Source organism: Meles meles, chromosome 7 (genome assembly GCF_922984935.1).
Source record: "Meles meles chromosome 7, mMelMel3.1 paternal haplotype, whole genome shotgun sequence".
In the NCBI taxonomy this organism is placed as follows: domain Eukaryota; kingdom Metazoa; phylum Chordata; class Mammalia; order Carnivora; family Mustelidae; genus Meles; species Meles meles.
Genome location: NC_060072.1, coordinates 83,495,464 through 83,517,428, shown reverse-complemented (window position 1 = coordinate 83,517,428; position 21,965 = coordinate 83,495,464). Strand labels below are relative to the sequence as shown.

Here is a 21,965-nt window from a genome sequence, read left to right as displayed (position 1 = left end):
TTCTGGTTAGGGGATATCTACCCTTGAGGGGATATCTTCTTGAGAACTCCCAGAACTACTGGAAGGTCAGAGGTAATCCTGGAAATCTAGCAAACTGGGGGGGGGGGGGGCACAAATTCTTCCACATAAGTAGTAATTCATTTTATGTTAATCAGAAATTCCGATTGACCTTTCAATATCTCTTTGATTAATAGAAATGGAAAACAAATAACATACTGCTTGGTAACTATAGTTCAGTAAAAAAATGTTTTTAGTGGGGCGCCTGGGTGGCTCAGTGGGTTAAGCCTCTGCCTTCGGCTCAGGTCATGATCTCAGGGTCCTGGGATCAAGTCCTGTATCAGGCTCTCTGCTCGGCAGGGAGCCTGCTTCCTCCTCTCTCTCTCTGCCTGTCTCTCTGCCTACTTGTAATTTCTCTCTGTCAAATAAATAAATAAAATCCTTAAAAAAAAAATTAAAAAAAAAATGTTTTTAGTAACATGAGCTTAGGAAGAGCGATTGAGGCGAGAATAGGTGATAAAAAGAGGTCTTGGCTGAGGCAGTATTTCATGATGTGACGAGCACAGTATCTGCACACTGCCTTGGTTTGAATCCCAGGTCTCCCACTGCTTAAACTGTACAACGTTAGTCTCTACTTCTCATATATCTATATCCATCTGCAAAATAAGGAAACATTTTTCTGCCTATTAGTGTGGTGAGGACTAAATTGGTCATTGAGGTAAAATGCTTGATATGGCGATGGACATAGTAAGTGCAATGTAGGTGCTGTTATGATTATCATTCGTGGCCAAACTGTTGTAGCACAGGTCTTGTTTTATTTTTTTATTTTCATTTTTTAAAAGATTTTATTTATTTATTTGACAGAGCAAGAGAGCACAAGCAGAGAGAGCAGCAGAGGGAGAGGCAGGCTGCCTGCTGAGCAGGGAGCGGGGCTCGATCCCAGTACCCTGGGATCACGACCTGAGCCAAAGGCAGACACTTAACCACCAGAGCCACCCAGGTGCGCCACAGGTCTTGTTTTAGAAACAAAGACATAAAGGCCCAGAGCGATTCGAAGACTTGTTCAAAATGCACTCAAACTTCGCTTCAACCCAGAACATGTGTGTCTTGACCCTCATACCCACACTCTACTCCACTGCCTCCTTATTTGAGTAAGAAGCCAGTAAAACACAGAGAAATACAGAAATTTCTGGGCGTATCTTCTTTCTCCTGTAACGGTTACCAGCACTCAGCTCTGTCAGAAGGAGGAAGGCCTGCGGCAAAGGAAGATTTAGTCTTCATTAAGATGTCAAGTACAATCACCCTATTCCATTCAGTACAACCAAACTGAAACTGGCAGTGCTCCGGACATGCTTCAAGGTTGGGGATGGGTCAGCAGCCGCTGCCTCACGGGTTACAGAGGAAAGGAGCTCGGTCAAAGAATGTGCAGCGAAGTCTGTAGCGAAGTTTTCCCTGTTACCACTTTGCTCCTATAATTGAAATCCTAACGATGGCTAATGATTAGGATGGATTTCTACTGGGTTTTAATCAATTACTTGGCTGGGTAAACTTAACATTGCAAAGAAAGTAAGTTTGGAAGTAAGCCTGCCTTCCAATAATCCTGATGGAAAGAGAACTTGACAATGCACTTCAAATAATGAGCGAAAGTGAAGTTGGTTCTTCGGGAGAGGCTTGTTTTAAGACAGCAACAAATGTACAAATGTCTTTTTCTCTGAAAACACTTTCAGTTACACTCCGTTGGAAGCCAGGGGCTAGATTGGATCAGGAACCTTCAACCTTTTGTGCCTGTGACCCACAACAAGAAATACATTTCTATCACAGTCAGGTACACACACACACACACACACACACACACATACAGTGAATTTTAGAAAATAAATTTTACCTTTACTAATCAGAATGCATTGTTTTCTATTTTATTCTATTTCATTTAAAAATACAGGTTGTAATCCACTAAATTGATTTTAGGATCCACTTATCAACTACGACCTGCAGCTTGCAAACACCATATTAAATGTATCTTGGGGTATCCTCCTTAGTTCTGGCACTATAATAAACGTTATTGGTAAGAATATTAAGAATACAACTTTGATAGTCTTTGCCCTCCATGCTTTACCTTAAAATGTTGAAGGGCCTTGTGTTTAAGGGTATTTTTATAGGGAAAACATTTGCTTTTCACATATTCTTTACTTCTTTCTGGAGACTATTCCATCCCTCAACTTGGAAAGAAGTACTTGTATATCCTGAAATGACTCTTGAAGCTTATACTGTGTTTATTAATGACTCACAATAATAAACTTTAAGTAATATTACAAGAGAGCTTAGTTCTAGTGTCTACTAAATTATATTTTTCACTGCATACAGATTCACTCATTTAAAAAATATATTGGGGTGCCTGGGTGGTTCAGTTGTTAAGCATCTGCTTTTGGCTCAGGTCATGATCCCAGGGTCCTGGGATCAAGCCCCACATTGGACTTTCTTCTCAGCGGGAAGCCTGCTTCTCCCTCCCCCATTCTCTCTGCTTGTGCTTCCTCTCTTGCTGTGTGTCTCTCTGTCAAAAAAAAAAAAAAAAAAAACTTTAAAAAATATATTAAGAATTTTAAGTGAAAAACAAGTTGCACAGCTGTCTTTATCTTATGTTACTGTTTGTATTTTAGAGAACTTTAAGTATATACTTTTGTTTACATACTTTTTAGAAAAGAAAATTTTTTTTGTACAATTTTGGGGGAAATGCCATACTTACTTCAAGAGAATGTTAGTGCGCATAGTTAATACTTCCATAAAACAAATGAATTGGAAGAGAATGCTCTCCAAGATTCTTTCCATTCTAAAAGTCTCAGATTCTAAACCCTTCCTGTTGCTCAGATAGGCATTCTATATCCAAAGCAAGTTGAACAAAACCAGTCCCTGCTATTGAGGAATTTATATTCTGGAAAGGTTGGGCATTGATATATATATGTCAAGGGAGAACATGAAAAGTATACTGCCATTTATAGAGACATTTGGCTATCTTCTGCAGATCAAGTTGTTCCAGACAGTTATTTTAAAAATAACTTTGTTATTTTAAGCAGCAGAAATTAAAAAAAATGTTAGATGGAAGTCCATCTAAAATGTGTTATACTCTTCACTTCACCGAGAAATTATATGAATACAATGGACACATCATTATGAACTGCACTTACTAACTGGATAGTGACGTGGCCCAGTGGTACCGTCAAAGATAGTTGAGGGACACTGGGCTGTCCTGAATTTAGTGATTTCACTCTACAGTAATTTTTAGTAGTTTCATTTTTCTGGATTCCTCTGTAGACTACATTGTTGATATCTCTCAGAATGCTAAACTGGAGGAGGAAACTCTTTGCTCCATTTCAAATTCACTGGCCTAATATATTACATTTAAAAAATAACTAATAACATTTTTTAGAACAACATGTCAAGTGTTAATAGGCTCTGAGTTTGGGCCTCACCTCTGACTAGCATACATGCATTTTAATGGATAGACTTTGTAATATCTACTTTAGTTACTTAGAGCTCTTATTTTTAGTGGTCTCTGGCTCTTGTCTGTGTTCCTAATAGGTGTGATTGTCTAGTAGCTTGGATTGTGGCCTAGAAATATCTGAAAGGATGTGCAAGAGAGGCCAGATGTGGAGGGAAGAACGCCATGGCTAATATTGGAAGTGAAAAGCCCAAATATGGTGATGTTTAAACAAACAGTCATAGAAAATTTTCTTCTTAGTGATTCTGTCAAGAAATCTGCAAGTCATTTATTAAAGTATATATTGAAGAATAGTTATAATTTTATTCTTTTTTAAAGGACATCTATTTGATTTTATTTAGATTTTATTTGTTTATTTGAGAGAGAAAGAATGAGTAAGAGAGCATGGGGGGGGGCATTTAGAGGGAGAAGCAGACACCCTGATGAGCAGGGAGCCTGATGTCGACTCGATCCTGGAATTTCAGGGTCAGGACCGGGACTGAAGGCAGTCACTTAACAACTGAGCCACCCAGGTGCCCCTAATTTTATTCTTTTTCAAGAAAAGATTAAAGATAAGTAGAAACTGGAAAGAACAAAATTCTTAGCCACATGACATAAGCTGCTGAAAGGGAAAAAATTTTAAAAATTGGACAAACAGCTATATTTTTTCTCTTTAACAATATTAAATTCCTATTATTATTTATATCAGTTATCTTATTTGTTCCTTATAATAAAATCAAGGTTATCAACATAACAGCTAAAGACTGAGTGTGCCTTAGGATTGCCTGGCCCCAGGGGCACCAATCACAGAACCCTGGAGATGGGACACATGACTGTTGAGTGTCCATTCCTAAGTTTTCTCCCTCCAGGAAGCTGAACAGCTTTGTGACAGTGTGGAGACAAAGCCAGTGCCCTTGACATCTTAAAGCAAACCCTGTGTGTAGAATTGGTAGAGAGAAGCATTAAGAATAACTACAGGGTGTTGGCGGGGGGTGGGGTTGGGAGGGGTACCCGAGTGGCCCACTCAGTTGTGTCTGCCCTCAGGTCATGACCCCAGGGTCCTGAGATAGAGCCCCACATCAGGCTCCCTATTCAGCGAGGAGTCTGCGTCTCCCTCTCTCTCTCTCTCAACCTCTCTCTGCCCCTCTCCCCAACTCATGTGCTCTCTCTCACTCACCCCCTCTGAAATGAATAAATAAAAATCTTTAAAAAAAAAAAAAAAGAAGAACCGCAAGGTAAAACCCCGCCCCAGCAACTGTGCAGGGAGCTTTCTGATCTGTCGATTAAAAGAGATGCTCCATGCTATTTCTGGAATACTTGTGAGCACCCCAGATGTGCATTTGACACAAGCAAAATGCGTCACATCAAGTTCTAATCTCGTCTGAGGGAGGGATGCTTAAAAACCTAACCCAAACAAAGTCCAAACTAAACTAAATGAAACTGTAAAATAAAACCAACCCACGCACCCAAACCCCCCACGAAGCAAGATCGGATTTTACAGAGGTTTATTTATGGAGGGGAGATGGGCCAGCAATGGGAATGTTGTGGGACATTTGCATTATATTCAGACCTGAGCAAAACACTGGATTTGCCATGCTGTATGATTTTCCCAAATATGTTAGTCCCCACCCGCCTTGCTAATACCAGAGCCACATAGCTGGAGGGGCTGAAAGACCACCTTGGAAAAGGTAATAGGAGCAACATTATGCAAAGTCCTGAGGGCTTGTCTCTTTGTGGGCCCCATAGTTTGTATTTTTATGCAATTCATTATCTGGAAGAGGGAATGAACAGCATGCTAATGACAGTCCCTGAGATGACTAAATCGGGAGGTGTTATAAGCTTTGATAAATGGCCCGGATATGAACAGCAGTATGGTTCATAAAGACCAAAACGAGTCAGAAATATGGATGAAAAAACATGAAATTGCTCTCAGAAAGATGTAAACAAATATCTGGCACCAATCACATCAGAAGCATTCACGGGAGAAGAGAAGAGGATCTTGAGATGTGGGATTACTAGAAGCAACCTATGACGGAGAGGTGCAGATGAGCTTAGAGCAAATATGGAAAGAAAGACGGGGCAGGACTCTCTGAAGCAGTGCCGTAGCACCCGGAAGGGAGTCTGTAGTCTCCCATCCGAGTGTGGCTGAAAGTACTCTGAGCCAACTGTACTCAGTTTTGAGCACCTAAACAAACAACGTTGACAGTCTTGGCTGAAACCCAGAGATAAATAATGAACATGATTAATGGAAGGGACACATTGATTTATGAAGAAAGACTTATGGAGTATATCGTGTGGCTAAGCGGTGGCCTGAAACAGCATGGTAGACTGTCTAGAAATGATACCTTCATATTTAGGCATTGAAATGTAAAGGGAAAAAAGAGAACATAAGGATAAAATAGGATAGGATTAATTAACAAGAGGGGAACATAAGATTGAATTTTAAGGGCTGATTGAACTAACACTGAGGTCGTTACCTATTTTGATGGTGGAATGTTCAATCACGAATGGACTTTTAAAGGAGAATGCTGGGGGTGCCTGGGTGGCTCAGTGGGTTAAAGCCTCTGCCTTCAGCTCAGGTCATGATCCCAGGGTCCTGGGATTGAGCCCCGCATCAGGCTCTCTGCTCAGCGGGGAGCCTGCTTCCTCCTCTCTCTCTGCCTGCCTCTCTGCCTACTTGTGATCTCTGTCTGTCTAAAAAATAAATAAATAATCTTAAAAAAAAATTAAGGAGAATGCTGAATCCACTGTCAGTCATGACAGCTCCAGCCAGAAAGGTCACTGAAAGGAACAATTCCGTCCTGGCTGTAATATGGATAAAACAAATGGTTCTCTTTTACTTCTGATTTCTCTGTTTCTCTTCTTTGACCTGTAAGCAAATAAGCTTTCTTTTAACAGAACTCTAAAAGAGCTGCCTTTGTCAGCTTAATAAGGGGAAATGGCAAGGAAAAAAAAAAAAAGCCCTTTATTCTTACCTTAACAAAAACTGTAATATCATTTTCTATACTTGTGTTTTACTGAAGGACCTGCCCCTGCATCCAGAAATTATGTGTAAATGGAAAAGAAAGAACTCAAAGGCTTTATATAGTTTTAAAAGACATCTGCCTTCATTTTAGTGGGCAAGATTTCTTTTAAAACCCCTATTGGGATTTTCTCTGTTATTGATTGAAGAGTTTTTATAAACTATGCGAATGGTCATTCCAACATGATCTTTTAAAACTGAGAATACAAGATAACCCAATTTTGTTCCCATTTTCTCATTACCGTATTGGAGGCAGGTATTATTTGTTGAAGGAAAACAAGACATTCTGTATAGATTTAAATACAGAAAAAAAATAAGTAACCTGCCCAAGGGCTTTGAAATGCTTAAAGAAATGAGGCCCATTTTGGGATAATTGTAAATGGCACTTAGTGAATGAGTGCAAGGTAGAAGAATTAAGCCAGGATCTTAAGAAGATCTGGTTATGCTATTAAATGTATACTAAAGTAAACCCTTGAGTCATGCGAAGAATGAAGTTACTTAGTGAATGGCAAGATATAGTTAAATGGCAAAATAAAAAATCATCTACAGGTTAGTTTGAGCTTAAACTGGATCTTCAGCTCTGACTCTTTGTTGGCGTATCTGTAAGGAAACCACAACAAATTATAGTGATCCTATGTTTCATGATATCAGGCTACTGCAGTAGCTAGTGATTGCCTGATACATAACTGGCACTCAATAGATGTTTGTTGGATGAATGAATGAATGAATGGGGAAAGGATTGGCCCAACTATATTTAGTAGTTGACCCTAAAAGTCTCCACGTGTCAAGTCTATCTGTAACCAGCTCTTGTTTCTGCAGGATACATTGAAGTGACTATATTTCATCTTTCCCCCTCCATGTTTTTTCCTCATTCTTCCGAGTCAAGTTACTATTCTCCCTATCAGTCTAACTGGGCATTTCATAGCGTCTACTCAGTGCTGAGTACTGGGCTAGGTGCTGGGGTCACAAGATGAGTAAGACAATTTCTCTTCCCAAGGGGCTTAGTTAAGACAGCCAGCTAAATCTTATACATTTTTATATTAATGGGAATAGTTTACATTATATATGTAAGCAAGAATATATAGTAAGGAAATCATTACAGTTCCCTAAATCAGTGTCACAGTAGGGTTTTGTGTCAGGAGCCAGGGAAGCATGGAGAAGAGAGTGTCTAAGTCCTCAGGATCGTAGAAATGTGGCCAAGGTGCTGGGAATTCTTTCCCATCCCAAGGATTCTCTCTACCTCCACTTTAACCCAAATCTATACCTGTGTATGCATTTGGAAGACAGGATGATTAACTCCAGACCTCATACTTTTCTGTCCTCTACATACTGTAACACACAAGGACGTCCCTTTTTATTGGGAAGTTTGGCCTCTAATGTTCTTTAAATTACTTGCCTGTAAAGGCAAAAAGGTCTGCTTAAAATTCATTTATGATTTCTCTATGCAATGTTAACTTGTTTGTGTCAGTCTCTTTCCATTGCAACCTCAAGAAATTATTTAAAATGAAATCAATTTGCAGGAATGCCTGATTTCATGTGTCAAATATAAAGACCCACTAAAAATTGTTTATTCTCAGCAGGATTGTAGCATGTGAAATTGCTGGTTTGCAAAATTCATTTTACTCTATTATTTTTATAAGCATATTTTGTTGTCAGTACGTAGTAAAGGATGCAGTGGATAAAAGTACAATAGAGGCTGTAGTCTGTAATATCTAAAAAAAGTCTACTTAGCAACATATTAGGTATGCTTTATTCAGTCCACATAACACTAAGGTTTTTAATTTAATTTATGTTTCTGTTGACTGAATGTAAATAAATAAAAAGGAGGAAGTTCTTTGCATACCACTCTCTCAGGGGAAGGCAGTATAGAGATAACCTGCACTTTGATCATTTTATTTTACAATCAGTATCTTAGATGGCAGATTTAAGACAGGTTCTGTAGATTGCTGTTCGGCTTTTATTACGAAGCCCTGATGTGAACAGGATATATACCACAATATAATATTACTATCCATCTTGTACTTCAGCCACATTTCAGTGCACAACAGTAAATCATCTGTAGCTAGATACTAGATAATATGTTGTATAAATCCCCCTTCCTTGGTCTGTGTATGAGTTTAAATATAAGCATATTATCATGTTGAAGTACAGTTAGACTATCACAAGTTCCATTATCTACCACCATTTTCAAAGTAGGAGCAGTAATACAGGAACAGAGGCATCCTTCTTCCTTTTGAAATCTGTCAATCATGTTACACGTATGCCGACAGAGTTGAAGCCTACTGCCTGCCAAACTGCCCCAACACAGAAAGAGATCAGTAAAAGGATACTTCATGCAGTGTATATTCGGGGAAAAGCACTACCATGCCTAACGGAGAGGAAAGAGTGTTGGATTTTAACACACATCCTGGGAGATCCAGACTCATCATTCAGCTGCCCAGCGCTCATCCAAGTCGGGTTTAGCTGGGGCAACTTAGTTACAGCTTTTGAAGCATTTTACATATTAGGTACCGTATCTCGTAATTCACTTTGTTAATGGCATCAGACAGAAATTTAGACATTAGACACCTGATTAGAAATTAGACATTTCTTTAGGTAGGTTCATGCATGTAAAGTGCATAAACAGCTCCCAGAACTTAGTAACTAAATAGTGATTGTTTTGGGTGGTGATGAGGATGATGGAAGAAAGAGGGGCATTTTTATCAGGGCTGCAATCAGGTGGAGGCAAGTGACATGGGGGGGCAAGAGAGTGGGGGTCTCCTCAGCTTCTGCACCCTTGGCCCCTTGTGTGTTTCACCCTCCTCCTGGCCTTGATGTTTTAATCAGACAAAAGCAATCCTATTTAAAAAATATCTCATAACACTGAGACACCGGCTGACTCAGCTGGGAGAGCAGGCAACTCTTGATCTCTAGGTCGTAGGTTTGAGACCCACATTCTGTGCAGAGATTACTTAAATAAACAAACATTTAAAAAAGTGTCATAACAGGATAATTATACATTATGCAGCTTATACCTATATGCTTTTCTGATAACCATTACATATTAGCTATGGACAGCTATTAGATCTTATATTTGGGACATTAACAATAGAAAAAAATTGTAAATATAGGAGTATGCACATTTAATAGACATTTAAAATGTGCATATTATGTGACATATGTTGACACAAAATTAGGCACATCCATAAAATATGTATATATCATAGTATTTACATTCTCTGACATAATTTAGGATATGTTCCTATAAACATAATCAACTTATCAACTTATGTCCATCCTACGTATGTATAAAAACTCACAAAGATACCTGTGTGGGACCCATATGCAAGCCCCTTCTGCCTTCTGAGGACTCAGCAAATTCAAAGTTACCTATTTAAAGGGATTGACAGTGTTTTACATCATCCTCTCTGCCTCACCGATGCCTCCAAGTTCATCTGATTTGCCAGGACCACAAAGCAAGCCCAAGGAAAAATTCCGTTTGGGACTTCGATCTTCAGCGTCCCGCATATTGGAAGCAAAAACTGTCCACCTAGGGTTATTTTTTTATTGCTTCCCGCAGGCTGATATTGTTGAGACTCCAGCTGATGACAGACTGGCAGGTGCCGGCTCCGGAGCGGGAGCGGGGCGGGGCGCGTAGGGAAGAGCGGCGGCAGCGCGCGCCAGGGGCGCAGTCCCCAGACCCGATCTCCCAGGAGACCTTGTGTTTGTGCGCGCACTTTCCTAAACAGGTAAATTTAGAACTTCGTGTAGGTGTGCTTATATAAATATATCTCTGCCTTATTTTTCAAGGCACTGAAGAAGACCATAACAACACTGGGATCTTCCGTGTGGTTAGGCTTTCTTTTTTCTTTCCTTTTCTGTTTTGTTTTAATGGATAACTGAATCCCTGTTTGAATTCAGAAATGCCAGGAACTTAGTGGCAAGTGGACATGCAGGAAATCTGGCAGGTCCCTTGTGACTACTTATTTTACCTTTAAAACGATGATCTAGATAGTATATGAATTCCTTCTCCATGTAAACATTTGAGCATCACAAATAAAGCTAATGTTCCTTTAAACCAGTCCCCACTTCCCCATCCTGGTTTCCTTCCCAGTTTGATGTCTGCTACTCTAGAACTTCCTCTACGCATTTACATTATGCACGCACACACACACAAACACACACACACACATATATACACACACAGACATATATAGTATTTATATATGATAATTAACAGATACACGTAATTATGTATAATGTATACACATAATTAACATATAATACATATATAATATATATTTATATTTGTCTATATATCCGTATATATGCATTTTACATGTGTCTGTATGTACTTTTATAGGAATGGTATGGCTCTGGAATTTCTTTCTCCCATTTCTCCACAGCTTTGGAGGTGTTTCCACCATCATACGTATAAATATACCTGATTCTCTTTGGCCCTGGCATCATATGCCACAGTGTATTTATACAGGAGTTTATTTAATTAAGCCCCCACTGAGCACAAGGAATGAAACTTACTATGTGCTTAGTAGGAATTTGTTGAACATGAATAAATAAATTTTCTTTGCTGGGCAACAGAAGGGAAAACATCTTTAGAAATGGATGCATACATGTGATTAAGGGATGACCATATCCTGTACTTAGTCATAGACTAATTTCCTCTTACAACACTAGTAATAACATTCACTTGTCACAGACTATGTGTCAGACACCGTGGATGCTCTTCACATGCATTTCTTCATCTCTGATGCACATATTCTTATTATCCTCATTTTACTAATGGGGAAATTAAGGCTCAGAGAGGTTCTGTCATTTGCCCAAGGCTCATTGCTAGCTAGGGGTGGAGGCTGTTTTCACACCCAAAGACCAAAGCCTCAACGATTACCCCCTCTGGCATTATGCTCCTTCTACAATTGGAGAGAGAGGAAGAGGGAGAGCGAGAGAAGGCAGAAGGGAGGGCATGTTTTGTGTTCTCTGCTTCCGTTTTTATCTCTCACCTTCTACATTAAAAAAAAAAAATAACTTGAAGATGAAGAGCAAGCTTGGGATGGGACACAGTAGGAATAGCAAGGACAAGAAATAAAGGTTACATAGGCAAGAGGAAGTAGTAAAGATAGTGGGTAGAAAGAAAAGACATAGAAATTCCCCAATTTGGGGAATATAAAGAATATTCCCAAATTCCCCAAAAAAGAATTTCCCAAAGAATATAAAATAAACCTGATAATTTGTGAACGAATATGACCAACATGTTTAGGTCATTGGAAATTTAAAGGCAAGTTAGTGGGGGAGGGCAATAACTTTCGGGGGGATGAGCTTTCAGAGAGATGTTCTGGAGGTTACATGGGCTGGAATGGGAAGGCGTCATAAAATAGCCTTGGAGGTCTGATGGTCCAGAGAGAGATTTCCAGAAGGGTGAAACACGGAAGGATGATATATCACAGTTTCCTCTTTAGGTAAGTACCCTGTGTGATTCGTTAATAAACACCGTAGCTTAGGGGCAGTGGGGCACGGATGAAAGAAGGCAACTGACTCGTTGTGGCAGGGGATTATGGAGATAGACTTGGAGACCAGAGCCTGAAGAAAAAACCAAGCCTGGAGAAGCTGGCTCAGTGGTCAGTGGCCGAGGCTCAACCTTTGCCTGAATGGGGTGGTTCTTTCTGTGGCATCCCTGCCACTCACTCAGCCTTTGAACCAATTTCACTGGTGACAGCTGTTGATTGAAGCCTGGGTATTTTCAGGAAATTCTTCATTTCACTTAGCCAAAATCACCTTTCCTACGTACACCCACCTTGCCCCCATTTTCTTCCCCAGGATACAACATGGAACAGCTCTAGAGGACCTGGTCCCTTGGTCCTCCCAGCCTACCTCCACCATCCTCAACCCTGGGCTAAATATGTCTTCCTCTAGTCATTATGTTCTCTCACCATCCTGAATTATATTCTCTGGGTACACTCTGACTTGCCAACGTTCTCCTTAAAATGTAACTCCTAGAACTGATGATGAAAGACCCGACATTGTGTGCCCAGTGATGGTTACAGTGGGGCTTTTACTGTTCTTGGCATGGACAGCCTTATTAATGTGACTGAAGATTGCTTACTTGTGTAGCCGTGGAAGTTAATTGAAAGTCCTGTCTGGGATTTTCTAGCTGTTGCCCTCCCCTATGCCAGCAAGATCTCTTCGTAAGATTTCCTTGAATGACTTTTTCAAAGGTTAATGAACCAGTGTTTTAAGTGGTGGGTTTGGAAGTGCTTTTGTTACATTATTAAAAATAACTAACCAAAAAAAAAAAAATAAAATTTAAACCAATAAAAAATAACACTAACTAAATAAATGAGTTAACTGGTTCCATCAGGCCATGCATGGGCATGTGTTTCACCTGATTCTATGCACCTGAAAGAAAGACTGAAAGGTAGTGAAGGTCTGCTGGATGTGGGGGAAGAGGATCAGATGTGTGTTTATGTCATGCATTTCCTCCATCTTCCAGAACTCTGGTCTCCTCCTCAAATAGTGTTGGACCTGAAATGAACTTGAAAATTCCCTCCTATTTAGCCAGAGGCCAGGTTTCCCATGAATTATTTGTTATTTTTATCGAATGCGTGCTCAGAGGCTTCTCTTCCTCCATCTTTCTCTAGTTGCTGTTGAAGAAGATCCCTCAAAGTAGGAGTTGGGGATTTTCTTCAATAGTGGCCTTTTCCTCTCATTTCTGTTTACACTTGACTGGGGAGTCACGGTCACCAGTCCTATATTCAGTTATGTAGCTCATCACACCCTCCTTTGGCTTCTGCGATACTGAACTGTCCTGGTTTTCCGCTCACTCAACTGTATCTTCTGTTTGGTCTCCACATCTCTCCCCCCTTGCGGTGTACGCTCCTTGATCACCTCATTCATTCCCACACTGGTGACTTTTATGTGTGTGTCTCTTCCTTCTGGTTCTCTTCCTTGAGGCCCAGACTTACATATCCAACAGCCTCCTTGACATTGCAATTTAAGTGGTAGTAAGTGTCACAAACTTAACTTACTCCCAGCTAAACTCTTACTCTTCAAGTACCCCCTAACTGTGCATCTTGAGGTTTTTGTCATACAGTCAATAGGATTGTCATCTGCCTTGTTCTCTGTCCCTGATCTTGAGACTTAGATATTGAAGCAGCATAGCACCATGACCAAGGGCTAGGCAGCCTGCATCGCATATCAGCTCTGCCACTTACCAGCTGTGTCTCAGGATCCCTTCCTGAGCCTCAGTTTGCCCATCTGTCAAATGGAGAAGATAAAAATATCTCTTAGGATTGTTGTGAGAGTTAAGGTATGTTTAAGGTGTGTGAACCAGTGTCTGACAACAGTAAGTGCTCCGTAAACATTAGCTCTTGGTGGGACCTCCACTCCCCTCTCCTAGTGCCAGAGGCAGATTTACTGTGAGGCAAATAAAATTCGGGTTTGTCCAGGACCCTTCCAACATCTTGTACCTGCTGTTATATTTGTATTTTTTTGTATTTGCAATTTTTAAAAAATGGCGTTCACAAATCGTATAAATTCCAGGGCCACAAAATTTGAATCTTGCTCCTCCCTGTCGTCCTGCATAAAGACACCTCCAAATGCCATAGAAAGTGTATCTCCTGTTTTCCATCTCAGCTAACACAAGCCTATCTAAGCCACTGCTGGCTCTTGTCTGGACCATTAGAATAACTTCCTAACTGGTCTCTTTGCTTCTGATTTTTCTCTGTTTAAGGCCTTCTTGAGCCAGAGTGATCTCTCTAGAAAGCAAATTCTCACTTAAACCCTTTCAATGGAATACTGCATAGAAATTTCAGGGAAAAATTCTACACTTATGTAGAATTCTCTCTGTGTCTCTTAACAAATTTTACTTTAAAAGCACACTTCACTTTATGTTCCCAGACATAAAATTCACACTCCTTAATATGGGCTGTAAGGTAATGAGTGACTGACACTGTTCGTTGCCTGACATAATCTATCCACATGCCCTGCTCCGACCTTTGATCTTGCTGGAAGATTCTTGCCCGACTCTCATTCTAAATTATATACCCTCTCTCCTCCTCCCTCATCCCTGGCCACTTTCTGGTTTTCTATTACTCCTTCACAGACCTCATCATAACTTGTGCTTCATAAATGTTTTCTGGGTTTATTTATTTAATTTCTCTTTTTCTCATTAGACTGAAAGTGCCATGAGGGCACCCTCCATGCCACTATTGTATTCCAAGCATTAGCACGATGTCTGGCATAAATGCTCAGGAAGTATTTGTTGAACAAATGACAACCTCACTTTGGCCTGGTTCTTTCCCCTTGCTCAGAAGAAGGTGAGATATATTTCCGTAGGAGAACTTATCTTAGCCCTGTTAAGCCTAAAGTCACCCAAACAATCTCCCAGCTGACTGCTCTTATTGGTGCTTTGACTTAAGGCAATCACCATAAATTGCATAAATAATGGGGGCAGTGAAGAATTGGGTGACTGCAATGGGATAGTTTAACTGAGTGGGAGAATAACTCGTTGAAGTATGGGTCGGTAGACAATATGATATTATGTAGGAAACCTGCTGACTTTTAGATATGGAGCACATCCATGCACATCACTAAAATTTGTGAATTCTTGTTTTTCCAAGGCATTCTCATATCATCTAATATTACAAGCTACAAAGTGAGAACATTATTTGCTCTTCTGATTGTTAGGTCTCATTTCTGTTTCGTATCTTATTGCATTGTCCGGAATTTACAGAGTAATTTTAAATAATGATAGCTTTATCAAGTATCTTTGTTTTCTTCCTGATTTTAATGGGAATTTCTCCCCTGGCTGTTGATGTTGGCTCTGTGTACGATATTTTTTTAAAAAATCACATTAAGGAGGGTTTTTCTTTTTTTCTGAGAAATGTTTAAATAAGGAACAAGTGGAAATAAGTGAAAAAGTATAACATTCTTTGAGATTCTATGAGATTCTGATTTATTTTCATGCATAAAATTGCACTGATGATAGAATTTGACTTCTTTTTCTTGTCTCATGACAAGAAAAGCTCGTGGGTCACTTAGCAAGTTCATTTTATGATCTCTGCAACCTCAGCTCTACCATTTACCAGGAAGATGGGGTGTTCTAGGTAAATCTATTTATGAACACCCCACCTTCCTGGTAAATGGTAGAGCTGAGGTTGCAGAGATCATAAAATGGACTTGCTAATTGACCCACGCAAGTATTGAGCATTATGGCTGAAGACGCGACTGTTGTCTACTCTTATCCTAACACGAACTCTGTATTTAATATATACTTCAGGATATACTACCTATAGTTACTATTTAATGAGTGCTTATCATGTGCCAACCTATGCAAAGCACTTTGTATGGTTGGTTTCATTTAATTCTCACAAAATTCTACAAGGTAGGTGCTATTACTGTTATTCCCGTTTTACAGATGACAGATTAAGGAGGGTCAGTGTATCTGACTCCACACAGCTGCTAAGTGGTGAAGCAGGGGTTTGGAACTTCGCAGTCTATCTCCATGTCCTGTGCTGTTACTACCTCCTATGTTGCCAATAAACCACTGTTAATTTTGAAATCTATTTGAAATTAGTTACCAGAATTTCAAAGATCCAAAGCAAGAAATCAGTAGATTGGAACCAAATTTGAAATGAAATGACAGGGCGCCTGGGTGGCTCAGTGGTTTAGGCCGCTGCCTTCGGCTCAGGTCATGATCTCAGGGTCCTGGGATCGAGTCCCGCATCGGGCTCTCTGCTCGGCAGGGAGCCTGCTTCCCTCTCACTCTCTCTGCCTGCCTCTCTGCCTACTTGTATCTCTCTCTGTCAAATAAATAAATAAAATCTTAAAAAAAAAAAAAAAGAAATGAAATGACAGAAATATGCAAAGGTTTGCATCAAAATTTCTTCATTATCTTAACATTTATAATAGATACTTGCCCTAAAAATCCCTGTGTTGCTAAGAAGCTAATTATCAGAACTTTCTTGGTAATGAGCTTGTATAGTGTTTCAAGTCTACATCTACACCAAAAAGATTATCTAGAATTTCTAACATAATATTGTTTTCCTGAGTTACAGTAATGATTCCACATTTGTTTATTATCATTTATACTTACTACTAGCACATTATCAAAATGAAGTCAGGGTGTTTACATTTCCATTAGAATGCTAAGGGTTTTTGCTGTTTTAAACAATTTTTTAAAGACAATGACAACCTACAAACAACTGGAAACTGAAAACACCATAGTCATTACCCAGATTTAAATTCTAAAGGGACAAAATGATCTCATAAAGAGTGCTACTTAAAACAATGATAAAATTCCAGTCAACATAATAAATGAAATCTTCAGAAATGCAATAATGTCATAAGACATTTCACTCTTCAGAACCAAAAAAAATCACGTTTGAATTAATATCTCGGATTATGGCCTTAATAAATTGATTGCAAGGCATTTTTCCTAGTGCTTACTAAACCTCATGGTCTCATATGATATTCTTGTGGCATACACTTCACATTTAACTTGGATCATCTGTGCCTGCTCAGGTCAACTCTTTGCTGTTACAGACACATGGAACCACATCACTGTTTATAATCTCGGCAAGAGTTGTCATTAGGGCTGTGAGGCTTCCAAAACTATCTGAATAGAGGAAGTGTTTGTGCCTTTATTGCAGGCATAACTTACTCTGATCAAATGAATTTTATGAAAATCAATATGATTACAGGAGATTAGTGAAATGGACTTAATAGTCTGTAGAAGAAGGATTCTTCCTGCATCTTCAATAAATTTTCCTTCAAAATTTAGCTCTCTTAGTACTTTTAAAGCATGATATGATTTACAAAAAATTTTGGAGATAAATCTGTTGATGCAATACCATGTTTATCATGGAAAACAAATAGTAATTGAAGTGCATCCTCTGTGGTTGTGAATCCAATGCTATACAACTTCCCTTAGTTATTCTTTTATTTTATTTTATTTATTTGACAAAGAGAAATCACAAGTAGGCAGAGAGGCAGGCAGAGAGAGAGGAGGAAGCAGGATCCCCGCGGAGCAGAGAGCCCAATATGGGGCTCGAGCCCAGGACCCTGAGATCATGACCTGAGCCGAAAGCAGAGGTTTTAACCCACTGAGCCACCCAGGCGCCCCTCCCTTAGTTATTCTTTACAACAACCACATGAGATAGCTATAATCCCTAATTTATAGTAAGGCTTACACAAACTGAGTAGCTGCCAAAGATTGACTCTTATGTACGTTTGTGGTCTGCATGCTCATGGAGGGCTTGAGGCATGGTGAAAGAAACTGTGAAACCAAGGCAGGAAACACATGATTGAAATGAATTTAAATCCAACTTTTCTTACTCCAAATCCAGTGTTCTTTCCACTACACCAGCCTGCCTTTAATAGTATTTTCCGTGGCAGTAGTAAATGAGGAGGCTGTATCAAGTAGAGCCAACTGAGATGAAACTTAGGGACTCCTATCTGAGATAAAGTGGGTCATGGTTAGGCATAAAGTAATTACACTGAAATTTGTGAACTTTCATAATATTGTTCCATCACAAGGGAAAGGTCCATCAATTCAAAGATGAGCCTGATCACTCATGTTTGGCTACAGAAGTGACTAACATGATCCACCGATAAACAAATGTCCTAGGACTTCTGATGGCAAGACTAAGGAATTCCAATCAACTTTCTGCAAAGGACAACCAGAGGCACTGGAAAAAATATTTTTAAAAGTCTGTTTGAAAACATCAGATATCTAAGAAGATAGTAAAGACTTATAGCCTAGGATATGGAAGAAATAGAAGGACAAGGACATAAGCCCAGCATCCAGGGCCATTTTTCCTTTTGGAACATTTGCCAATTCTGGAGGAGCTATTGAGAGCCTAAGAAGCTGAGAAGAAGTTTTTAAAATGTTTATTTATCTTTTCCATTTTTATTGAGACATAATTCACATGTAACATGGTATAAGTTCAAGGTGTATAGTATAATGCCCTGATTTACATATATTGTAAAATGATTACCATTATGATTACCAAAGTGATTAATAATAAAATTACTTAATACCCATCATCTTATCAATATATTAAAGATTTTATTTATTTATTTGACAGAGAGAGATCACAAGCAGGCAGAGAGGCAGGTGGTGGTGGGGAGCAGGCTCCCTGCTGAGCAGAGAGCCCAATGCTGGGCTTGATCCCAGGACCCCGAGACCATGACCTGTGCAGAAGGCAGAGGCCCAACCCACTGAACCACCCAGGCATCCCTGTTTGATAATTTCTTAATACATTAAAAATTTCTCAATAAGTACTAAAAAGGGGCCTCCCTGTTTGAAAAATTTTTTTAAGGATTTTAAAAAATTTATTTATGTATTTGACAGAGAGAGATCACAAGTAGGCAGAGAGGCAGGCAGAGAGAGAGGGGGAAGCAGGCTCCCCGCTGAGCAGAAGCCCGATGCAGGGCTTGATTCCAGGACCCCATGACCATGACCTGAGCTGAAAGCAGAGGTGCAACCCACTGAGCCACCCCGGCACCCTTCATCAATATATTAAAATCATTTTTCTTTAGGGGTGCCTAGTTGGTTCAGTTGGTTAAGTGTCTGACTCTTAATTTTGGCTCAGATCCTGATCTCAGTGTTGTGAGATTGTGCTCCACACTGAATGTGGAGCCTGCTTAAGAATCTCTCTCTCCCTCTGCCCCCATCCCCCTTTCTCTTTCCATCCCCCCCCATCAAAAAAAAATTTTTTTTTCTTTGCAATGAGAATGCAAGCAAAGGTTTTGATAGCTTCATGGGGCTAGGGTAGAGATTAGAGTGCAGGATTTACCAAGTTGTTGAGGGTTCTGGTGGAAGTGCCTCAATTAGGCTGTATTTTGAAAGTTCATACTCAAAATATAAGGTAAACACAAAGCAGACAGAAATCTTAAAGAGCTCAGGTTAATTTTAAATCATCTCAATCCTTGAAATTAGATTTAAGTTCTCAAATTGTTCATGCCTCCAGTTACCCGATATGAATATACATAAAACTTCTTTGGAAAAAGAAATCATCATTATTGACTACAGATGAGTTCTACAAGTAGTTCTATAAATACAGCATGCAGCACAAAATAGAAAATAACCCAACATATGAAGTGATAAACTTTATGAACAAAATACAACAGAAACAGACAATAGGAAAGGGCCTACCAGGGATTGCCAATACTATAGCCATCAGACACAGACTAAAATAAAAATGTTTACTGTGTTCAAAGAGATAAGACCATGTTGCACATTTAAAACTAAAACTGGGAATTATAAGATACAATAACAACACAAAAAAAGACTTTTTCTTAATTTTAATAAAAAGACATAGATAAAGAGAGAATTAGAAAATTAGAAGAAAGGTCAGAAGAAAATATCAAGAATGAACATGGAGAAAAATAAGCATGACTAAAAAATATAGAGGATACAGTGAGAAGAGGTAATAATATATATATTATGGGAGTCCAAGAAGGATTGAGGAGAGGAGACAGAATGGATCAGAAATAATATTGGAAAAGATAATGGCTGAGAACTTTGCAAAACTAATGAAAGAAACCAAACAACAGATTTAAGAAGGTAAGGTCTAAGAACCACAAGCAGTATAATTGTAAAAAATTTTAATTTACGTACAACAAAGAAAAAGCAATGAAAACCAAAGGGAATATATTCTTAAGCATAAATCCTCTAAGTGCATTTAAACCTATGTAAATCATTGTTACATTTTAAACCATTGCCTTTATTTGTAAAACTTGTCTTCTTTTGTGATTTTGATCTATCTTTACATAGTCTTTGATTGTTTATGGGTAAATTTCTTTGTTTTTATTTATTTATTTATTATTTTTAAAGATTTTATTTATTTATTTGACATAGAGAGAGAGAGTGAGAGTACAAGAAGGAGACTCCCCACTGAGCAGGGAGTCCAACATGGGGGGTTGGTCCCAGAACCCTGATCTGAGCTGAAAGCAGACACTTAACCAGCTGAGCCACACTGGCACCCCAAGAAGAAAGGCTCTTTGTTTTTATTAAAGGATGATACATTTTTCTTCTGGTAGGAATGGCAGAGCAGATTCATGGAGTGACCCTATCAACTACTTGTGGATTAAGTAGCAATCCCAGCATCTCTAACTCTGTAGGGAATGAAAGTCTGTCTGAAGTTATGACAAGGAAGGAGCTGACAATAGGGATATTGTTTTACTAGCTGTATTAGGGTTCCCTGAGGGAAAGAACCAACCTACATGTATTATTTAAAATTTATTTATGGTCTAGTTTTTAAAAAGATTGAAACACATGTGGGGCACCTGGGTGGCTCAGTGGATTAAGCCGCTGCCTTCGGCTCAGGTCATGATCTCGGGGTCCTGGGATCGAGCCCCGCATCGGGCTCTCTGCTCCGTGGGGAGCCTGCTTCCTCCTCTCTCTCTGCCTGCCTCTCTGCCTACTTGTGACCTCTCTCTCTGTCAAATAAATAAATAAAAAAAAATTAAAAAAAAAAAGATTGAAACACATGTAAAGTAAGACATTTAAAAGTAAAACACAACAAGAAAGAACATAAGTAGTAGATAATTTCTGGGGCAGATCTGAGGAAAGAGATAATAAATTCGGATTCCAGTATTCTGGCATAAAAACAAAGAGGGATAAACCCAAGTTTATTTAACTTTGACTTTTAATTTTTTCAGAAACACAAAACATATAGATTCAGTTAAAAAGGCAACATTTTGCCCCGCCCCTCTCTGTCTTCTCTGCCCTGGGAGCAGCTCTCCTGCCACAGCTGCTCATCCCCTGAAAACGTACACCTGTGCAAAGTTCTTCTCCACCCCGTTCTTGGTCAGGAGCACCTCTCAGCTGTTGAGCCGATCACTGTCTGCAGTGGTGCTAAAACCACCCGAGACACTGACGGATGAGGCACCTTATAAAGGCCTCAGCATCTTGGCAGCCGCACGTCCCCTGACCTCACTTATTCCTAGCCGTAGCCTCCAAACCAGGGCCATTTCAAGGGTTATCCATACAGCAGCTAAGTTCATTGGGGCTGGGACTGCCACAATAGGGGTGGCTGGTTCTGGGGCTGGAATTGGAACTGTGTTTGGGACCCTTATCATTGGTTATGCCAGGAATCCCTCCCTAAAGGAACAGCTCTTCTCTTACACCATTCTGGGCTTTGCCCTCTCGGAGGCCATGGGGCTCTTTTGCCTGTTGGTGGCCTTTCTCATCCTCTTTGCCATGTGAAGGAGCCGTCTCCACCTCCCATAGGTCTTTCTCCCATGTCTCATCTATGCTTTTTATTCCATTTGCTATACCTCCCCAGGCAGGCTGAGGAAAGTGGTTGGCTCAGGGTTTGACAGAGGGAAGACAAATAAGTGCTGTATTAACAAGAAAAAAAAAAGGCAACATTTTCCCTGGCTATTTAGGAAAGGAGACACCAAAAGTGGTTTAAAAAGCATTGGATTTGGTGGTAAGACAATTGGGTTAAATTCCAACTTTGCTACTCAATA

At 39.6% G+C, this 21,965-nt stretch overlaps 1 protein-coding gene across 1 annotated transcript; it reads left to right on the top strand.

Moving 5' to 3' along the window:
• Positions 1-5,331: 5,331 nt before the first annotated feature.
• On the top strand, positions 5,332-21,736 carry LOC123946384. The gene is made up of 4 exons (XM_046011816.1): positions 5,332-5,411; positions 10,054-10,222; positions 12,600-12,673; positions 21,153-21,736. The coding sequence occupies exons 1-4, from the start codon at positions 5,332-5,334 to the stop codon at positions 21,697-21,699; spliced, it is 870 nt and encodes a 289-aa protein (XP_045867772.1). The 3' UTR covers positions 21,700-21,736.
• The last annotated feature ends 229 nt before the right edge of the window (positions 21,737-21,965 follow it).

What these genes read in the sequence shown, in the direction of transcription:
- LOC123946384 (XM_046011816.1), top strand. Translation starts at nt 5,332, where the DNA reads ATGAACAGCAGTATGGTTCATAAAGACCAAAACGAGTCAGAAATATGG. An exon ending in GCGCGCACTTTCCTAAACAG is followed by an intron (nt 10,223 to 12,599) that starts GTAAATTTAGAA and finishes TTACTTGTGTAG; the next exon opens with CCGTGGAAGTTAATTGAAAG. An exon ending in TATGCCAGCAAGATCTCTTC is followed by an intron (nt 12,674 to 21,152) that starts GTAAGATTTCCT and finishes TAATTTTTTCAG; the next exon opens with AAACACAAAACATATAGATT.